Source organism: Austrofundulus limnaeus, unplaced genomic scaffold (assembly GCF_001266775.1).
Source record: "Austrofundulus limnaeus strain Quisiro unplaced genomic scaffold, Austrofundulus_limnaeus-1.0 Scaffold1361, whole genome shotgun sequence".
In the NCBI taxonomy this organism is placed as follows: Eukaryota; Metazoa; Chordata; class Actinopteri; order Cyprinodontiformes; family Rivulidae; genus Austrofundulus; species Austrofundulus limnaeus.
In genome coordinates this window covers 45369-53035 of record NW_013953763.1, presented here as the reverse complement: position 1 = coordinate 53035, position 7667 = coordinate 45369, and the positions used below count along the sequence as shown (strand labels likewise).

The 7667-nt window shown below is 45.8% G+C and overlaps 1 protein-coding gene across 7 annotated transcripts in view; it reads left to right on the top strand.

The window, feature by feature from the left end:
* The first annotated feature begins 292 nt into the window (after positions 1-292).
* Positions 293-7667, top strand: part of pcdh19 (protocadherin 19) — a 38912-nt gene continuing 31537 nt past the window's right edge. For 2 of the 7 annotated variants that reach the window (XM_014031989.1, XM_014031988.1), the window contains exons 1-2: positions 295-3635; positions 5980-6325. In XM_014031989.1, the coding sequence (XP_013887443.1) occupies positions 1504-3635; positions 5980-6325 (2478 nt within the window). In that variant the 5' untranslated portion in view covers positions 295-1503. Of the gene's footprint in view, positions 3636-5979; positions 6326-7667 lie in introns of all 7 variants that reach the window. The other 5 variants (XM_014031993.1, XM_014031994.1, XM_014031995.1 and 2 more) reach the window with 5 other exon arrangements.

Sequence of the window (7667 nt, the reverse complement as noted above, 5' to 3'; positions counted from 1 at the left end):
GTGCTTCCGAGTTGGAGAATCCCTGCAAGAAAAAAAAAGTTGCTCTTGTTTTTTCTGTGGCACCCATGGGACCCCTTTCCCAGTGTCTTCCCCCACCCTCCTCCCTCCCATGAGAACCCCACCCCTCACGCCAGACTGTGCTTTTAGAAGCGACCCTGATCAACAAACCCTCCGCGTCCTGTTTTCAGCTGCGCGCGCCATAATCGCCGGTTGAGTCGCCCATTTGCAGAACAGGTAGTTGGCCGCGTTTCCTCCGCCTCGCCTCGCCCCGCCCACCCGGAGCTCCGGGCCCTCCTGTGTAACCCCTGATTGGCTGAGGGGATTGCGGGTCCTGAGACTGAGCGATCGGCTCGGAGCTGCGCGTCTGCCAGTGTGCACCAGTGGAGCGAGAGGAGCGCATGTTGGAGTCAACTAGACAGCAACTGGCAACGACTGGGATTTTTCCCCCACCTCCTCTCCCTTCTGTCTCAGCCAGGCTGGATATAGGCTACTGTGTGCTTCAGTTTGCTGCAGCTCAGTGTGAGATGAACATACAGTAAGGCTCTGGCATCATTTCATCCCAATGGCTTCGGATTTCTCTCTGTGTTACATGGACTACTAACTGGGATATGTTAAGCCGTTCCAAGTGAGCTACGAGGGAATTAATTAGTRAGTGAAAGCTTGAAGACTTGCGGAGGGGACCAGAGACTTTAAATCTGCTGGAAACAGAAAGGTAATCGGGACATAAGTGATGTGATAAGACGCGCAACTGCGCCCCATCTTTTACGCAAAGAGGACTCAGGCTGTTGATTTTTTTTAAATTTATTTTTGTCTGCAGTTCTTTTTTCTTCTTTCTTCATTAGCTTTTCAAACCCCCCCATCTGTCGACTGAAGATGAAATTTAATCAGCGCTTGAAATAAACAAGCTATTTTATCCAAAAGGCGACTTAAATATTGATTATCACCAGGGCGGTGAAATCCCCAGACTTTCGAGCTTCATCACTTCATCTGCACGGAAGATACAGATTTTTGTGGACTTGCTCACAGGAATTCACATTCTGAGTCTATGCAGTTCCTTTTTCCCCCCTCCCTCATTTCCTCTGACTTGGAAATGGACTCTCCATCATGCGTGAGACCAGTTTGCTGCTTGTTAAGAGCCGCACGGATTTAAACGGCTAAACCACAACTGTGAGGAGATTCAGCATGTTTTCACAAACCTGTCGTCCTCAGTGTTTCTCCCGCCGCAGCAGCCCGGAGGATGTSCTCTGCCTGAGAAGAGTGAAATAAGCTGGGGCACTTGTTAGAATATTAGATCTCAGATCATGATTTAATCTGAAAAAAAAAAAACTGTCACCAGCTCAAATACTTTTTAATAGACATTTTTAATGCGATGATTCGTTTGCATATTTTCCCCCGTTATTTTTGACGTGCGTATTTTGGTCGTAATTATCCAGATTTTTCTTTTTTTTTTATTGTTATTTATAGGCACAGAAAAACTCAACAGGTACCAGACAAACCAAGGAGATGGAATTAATACAATTAACTGCTGTTTTCTTTTTATTCTGGGTCGGGACTGAGGCTGTTATCAACCTGAAATATGGAATAAACGAGGAGATGAAGCCCGGTTCGGTGATTGGGAACGTGACAAAGGACGCGCTCAAGCAAGGATTTCAAATTGCACCGTCGCCCCCTTATTTAAGGGTTATTTCCAATTCAGAGCCAAGATGGGTGGAACTCAGCCCGGCTGGAATCCTTACGACCCAAATGAAAATAGATCGGGATGTGGTGTGCCGACAAACCCCAAAGTGCATTATTTCCCTCGAAGTGATGTCAAACTCCATGGAGATCTGCGTCATTAAAGTTGAGATCGAGGATTTGAACGACAACGCGCCCAGGTTTCCAACGAGCCACATTGACTTAGAGATTTCAGAAAATGCTTCCCCTGGTACCAGGTTTCCCCTAGAGGGGGCAAGCGATCCGGACTCGGGGATTTTTGGAGTGCAGTCTTATTCCATCACCCCAAACGAGCTGTTCGGACTAGAAATAAAAACCAGAGGAGATGGGTCTAAAATTGCTGAGCTTGTTGTGCAAAAATCCTTAGACAGAGAGACCCAGTCTCATTACACATATGAAATCAGTGCAGAGGATGGAGGAGACCCTCCTAAGATAGGTGCGGTCCAGTTAAACATTAAAGTCATTGATTCTAATGACAACAACCCTGTGTTTGATGAACCGGTGTACACCGTTAATGTCATGGAGAATTCCCCCATCAATACATTAGTCATTGACCTGAATGCGACGGATCCTGATGAGGGGACTAATGGAGAGATTGTGTACTCCTTCAACAGTTACGTCACTGAGAAAACCAGGGAGGCTTTCAAAATTGACCCCAGAACGGGCATCATCACAGTCAATGGGATTTTGGATTATGAGGCCACGCAAATTTATGAGATTGATGTACAGGCCAAAGATTTAGGTCCCAACTCCATCCCAGCTCACTGCAAAGTGACAGTGAACGTGATGGACACAAACGACAACCCACCTGTGATCAGTTTGCTCTCACTGAACACAGAAATGGTGGAAGTGAGTGAGAACGCGCAGCGTGGGTACGTCATTGCGCTGGTGAGGGTGTCTGATAAGGACTCTGGGGCAAACGGCAAAGTGCAGTGCAGGCTGCAGGGCAACGTTCCGTTTAGACTGCAAGAGTACGAGAGCTTCTCCACCATACTCGTCGACGGCAGGCTGGACAGAGAGCAGAAGGACACATACAACCTGACCATCCAGGCTGAGGACAGCGGCAGCCCCCCATTACGTGCCACAAAATCTCTTGTTGTCAAAGTCACAGATGAAAACGACAACCCGCCCCACTTTGTGAAAGCACACTACCAGGAGATGGTGATGGAAAACAACCTCCCTGGTTCATGTCTGCTGGCAGTTTCAGCAGAGGACCCAGATCTGGGCATGAATGGTACAGTTTCATACTCCATAGTCCCTGGTGAGATTAAACACATGGATGTAAACACGTATGTCAGCATAAACCCATCAGGGCGCATTTACTCCATGAGATCATTTGATCACGAATACACAAGGACTTTTGATTTTAAAGTTTTAGCAAGAGACAATGGCAACCCTTCCCTGTCCAGTAACGCCACTGTGCGCATCGTGGTGCTGGATGTGAACGACAACACACCTGTCATGACAAACCCCCCACTGGTTAACGGGACAGCGGAGGTCTCCATTCCAAGAAACGCAGGAGTGGGTTACATGGTGACCCAGGTAAAGGCTGATGATTACGATGAGGGCGAGAATGGGCGGCTGACCTACACCATCTCGGAGGGGGACAGGGCTTTCTTTGAAATAGACCAGGTGAACGGAGAGGTGCGCTCCACCCGGATGTTTGGGGAAAACGCCAAATCCACGTACGAGATCACCGTGGTGGCGCGGGACCACGGCAAGCCCTCCCTCTCCGCCTCGGCCTACATCGTGGTGTACCTCTCGCCGGACCTGAAYGCGCAGGAGACCATTGGACCTGTCAACCTGTCTCTCATCTTCATCATCGCCCTGGGCTCCATCGCAGCGATCCTCTTCATCACCATGATTTTTGTGGCGGTCAAGTGCAAGAGGGACAACAAGGAGATCCGGACATATAACTGCAGGTACTGATTGAATCCACTGTGTGTGTGTGTGAGAGAGTGCGCGCGAGCGTTTGTGTGCCTGTATCTGCATTGCTTTTATCATGCAGCATGTAGAGGCCTTGAATGAGGACTGCAGACCCCCAGCACCCCACCCCTTGCCTCACAGCTCCACAGCAGAGGCAGACTTAAATGAACCCGACTGCTTTAAATCAGAGCCATTCTGCTGAGGCCCACTGTTCTGTTAGGGAAACACTGATTGATGGATTTAATCCTCCCATTGTAACCATTTGACTCATAAATACGACGGTTCAGCTGTCATGTTCAATTTGCGGATGTGTTGCCGGACAATTAACGTCCCAACTGACTCAATGGCAGTCCCAGACATTTATTATTTAACGTCCACCGTGGCTGATTGGCTRTGATCAGCTTTAATCTAGTGTGATTATGGACAGTCCTCTAGGATCATTCAGATTTCCCTCTGTTTTCATCCAAACCAGAGGAAAAGACACATTAAGACTGTACTTTAGAAGATATACTATCAGTTACATCAATGCCATGAACTGTTACAGCAGGTTTATAGATAAAAGCAGATTAATATGTCCTAGATTTTCTGTTTTCTCCATCAATCTGAGCATCAGTTCTGCCTTTGGTTTCCCAGCTTGTGCCACATCACCACTGTAAAATTTACATATAGATTGAATTTCCGAATTTAACCTGAAGCTATAATCATATTTTATTCCTCACGTAATTTTGTTGATTTGAGGTTAACTTCATTTTTAAGCAGTAGTGGTCATGAAAAAAGTACTGACATTTCCTCAATATGGAGAAGTCTTTCCTCAGAAGTGTTCTTTTAAGATATTTTTATGCCAATTGCATAGGTTAGTTAGGAAAATTATGTATTTCTGTGCTTACAATCAGAAGTCATTGCTTCTTCTCTCCTTAGGATTGATATAATAAGCTCACATTTCCTGTCTGCCTAAAAATACTTCCTCAAATGTTATTTTATTTGACCTTGACTTTAAAAAGTGAGGAAATTTAATAAGGGGCATCTTGATTAAAACATTTGCCCTGCTTTGAATGTCTCTCATGCATTTGGTGCAGAGAAAGAAACGATGACAGTCAACAACAGATCCAACATTTCAAACTACTCCCAGTACTTTCCTCTCCCCATTGTGAGTGTGTGTTCCTGCTGGGAGCTTTAATCAGCACTGATGTGCTCTGCTTCTCAGTCACCACCTCAAATATGAGGAGCAGTTATCTCCAATTTATTTCCTGTCCTCTGTCAGCCTGCCAGACTCTGAAGTTTTCTCTTCCCAGATCTCAGTTTGGGCAAAAAGCTGAGAGACAACATGTTAAAATTATTATTATTATCATTATTTTTGGGGRAGGGGGGTGAGGTTAGTTGGAATATTGTCCATTTAGTTTGCACTGAATCTGTGGTGAGGAGATTATGGACAGAGGCTGCTTTTAAGATTCAAGAACATAAATTAAAAAAAGACAAACACAATTTGTAAATAGCAAAGGATTGATGCTGTATTTCAGTTCAAAATAGAAGCCAGTGAGCCTTTGCATATATTTAATGAAAGACCAGAAACAGTCAGACATATTCCAGAAACTGTATGCTCTGTCCAACAAGATTAGATTTTACCTACCAAAGTTTGAAACAGTAGAGATGGTTTCAGAAAAATAAAATAAAATAAACACCTCTCAGGATATAAAATATGTTACTTAAGGTTTGTAGAATCCTCAGCATTTGTTACTCCCTAAATAAATAAATAAATAAAAAAAAATCTGCAAGGCTGTGCAAAGAGTGAATATTTTCCCCAGTCTGAGGATCCTTTGATAAAACATGGCTACGTTGCTCATTTGCTCTTATTAAAATCAAAATACTCGGCTCAAGTTTCCCGAAGTCTCTGAGAGCAGCTAAATGAATCTGAATCTGCAGTTCTCTTGCTTTCGGTCTTGCTTGTGGACTTCCTTGCTAAACAAAGAAAGAGAAGTGGGGGAAAAATGGAATTAGTGTAGGCTCTGTGTTTTGAATATGATTGCATACACCGGCAGTACTGCTCAGCATCAGTGTGCTCTTTTGTTTTGCTCTTGTGGTTTTGGCATGTTTGCATTTTGTTGGCCTGTTTGTGACAAGTTGATTGTTGAGCATGCAAATGCAAACAAACGGGGGAAGGTAGCTCCACTGCAAGGTGGGCACGGACGTTTAGGTGGGCTGCTCCACACCMGGACAGGGGTGATGACCCTCTGTCCGGCGCCCATGGTTGAAAAGCACCCGGGCTGGCATGACGGGTGAAGCTTTTTGACCGTGCGGTAAGGGAGTGGGAAGACAGAACACTGCTTTATTGAGTCTGTTCAGTTTCTTCTACTTGCGCAGGGTGGCAGAGTACTCATACGGCAACCAGAAGAAGTCCAGCAAGAAGAAGAAACTAAGCAAGAACGACATCCGCCTGGTGCCGCGAGACGTAGAGGAGACGGACAAGATGAATGTGGTGAGTTGCTCATCTCTCACCTCCTCGCTCAACTACTTCGACTACCACCAGCAGAGCCTGCCGCTGGGCTGCAGGCGCTCCGAGAGCACCTTCCTCAACGTGGAGAACCAGAACTCACGCAATGCCGCTCCCAACCACGGCTATCAGCACCCATTCACAGGGCAGGGTCACCAGCAGCCAGACCTCATCATCAACGGCATGCCACTGCCAGAGGTGAGATACAATCCCATGTGCTCTGTCCTTGATCCTTGGCTGCATTGCTTTGGCTGTTGGGAGCAGAATAAAAGGGGAGATTGATTTTTCAACATTGATTCAGTGCAGTATAGAAGCAAAGAAATACTTAGCCTTGAAAAATTTTTGTTTTTAATTACCTTCGATTAAAACACTTCCCCRATTCGAGTGAATCCTTACAAAATTATACGAAGCTATGAATAATACTTAAGTGTTACATTGCACCAAAGCTTGTTGTGTCAGTGAGACAAAATTCTTCAGTTCTGATGGAAAAGCTCAGCTATCTGAAATGTGAACGTGTCAGTCGAGTGGAATCCTTCAAGGTGCCCAAACGTCTGCGCTGACCTGTGATGGGAGCGCTTTGCCAAGCAGAATTTGGAGGCCTGACAAAGTGGATTATTTGGCCTCTCTTACTGCACTTGTTTTCTTTTGTGTGTTTGCGCGATTGTGTGTGCATGTGTGCTGAGTTGCTGCAAAACGAACAAGAGTTTGTGCACCTGCCAGATGTATTGACTCGGCTAATCAGCTCCAGCACACATCATTTCAGGTGCTAACAGAAAGAGTAATCATTGCTTAAATCTGTATGTCGTCCATTTGGCTGCAGCGTTGCCGCATGGCTGCTYAGCACAGCGAGCCACTGAATTACCCTGACATCCCCACGCGTGGCTCCAGCAGAGCAGCGACGCTCTGACTTGAAAGACTATTCGAGCTGACAGGTGTACGCCGACCAGCTGATCTTTAGTTTATGGATTTTTGTATGTATGAACTCTTCTATTGGATTCTTTTGGCAATCTCCCCTCGTTCTGTTCGTGACCCACTTTTCTCATGGGAGCAGAGGGTTATTTATGTTTGTGTGTGTCTGTGTGTGTGAGAGAGAATGTGCATCAGTCTTTGTGTTTTTATGAGTATGTGTGTCATGCTTACTCATATAGACAGCAGCAAGGAAGCTCGGTGTGCGCTCACACGCACACTCCTGAAATTGATGAGTCCAATCTCCGTTTGACATTCAGTGAGRAGAGAGTGGGGCGTGTTGGCGCAGGAGTGGGGGTCTTAAAACAAGAAACACAAGATGGATATTGATATATCGACTGGGTGATCCAGAGAGATCTAGGCACTATTGGATGCTGAGGGGTCAATGAGACGTACTTACAGGCATGCTGATTTACTGGGCCTGTCTGAACCGCTTGCTGTGAATGTGTGTGTGCGTACGCGCACGTGTGTTTGTGTGTGAAAGTGAATAACACAGGTGGAGAAAAGAGGAAGAGTCATGGCGTGTTGTGGTGTTATTTGGCCACAGACGTGTGTGTGTGTGTGTGTGTGTGTG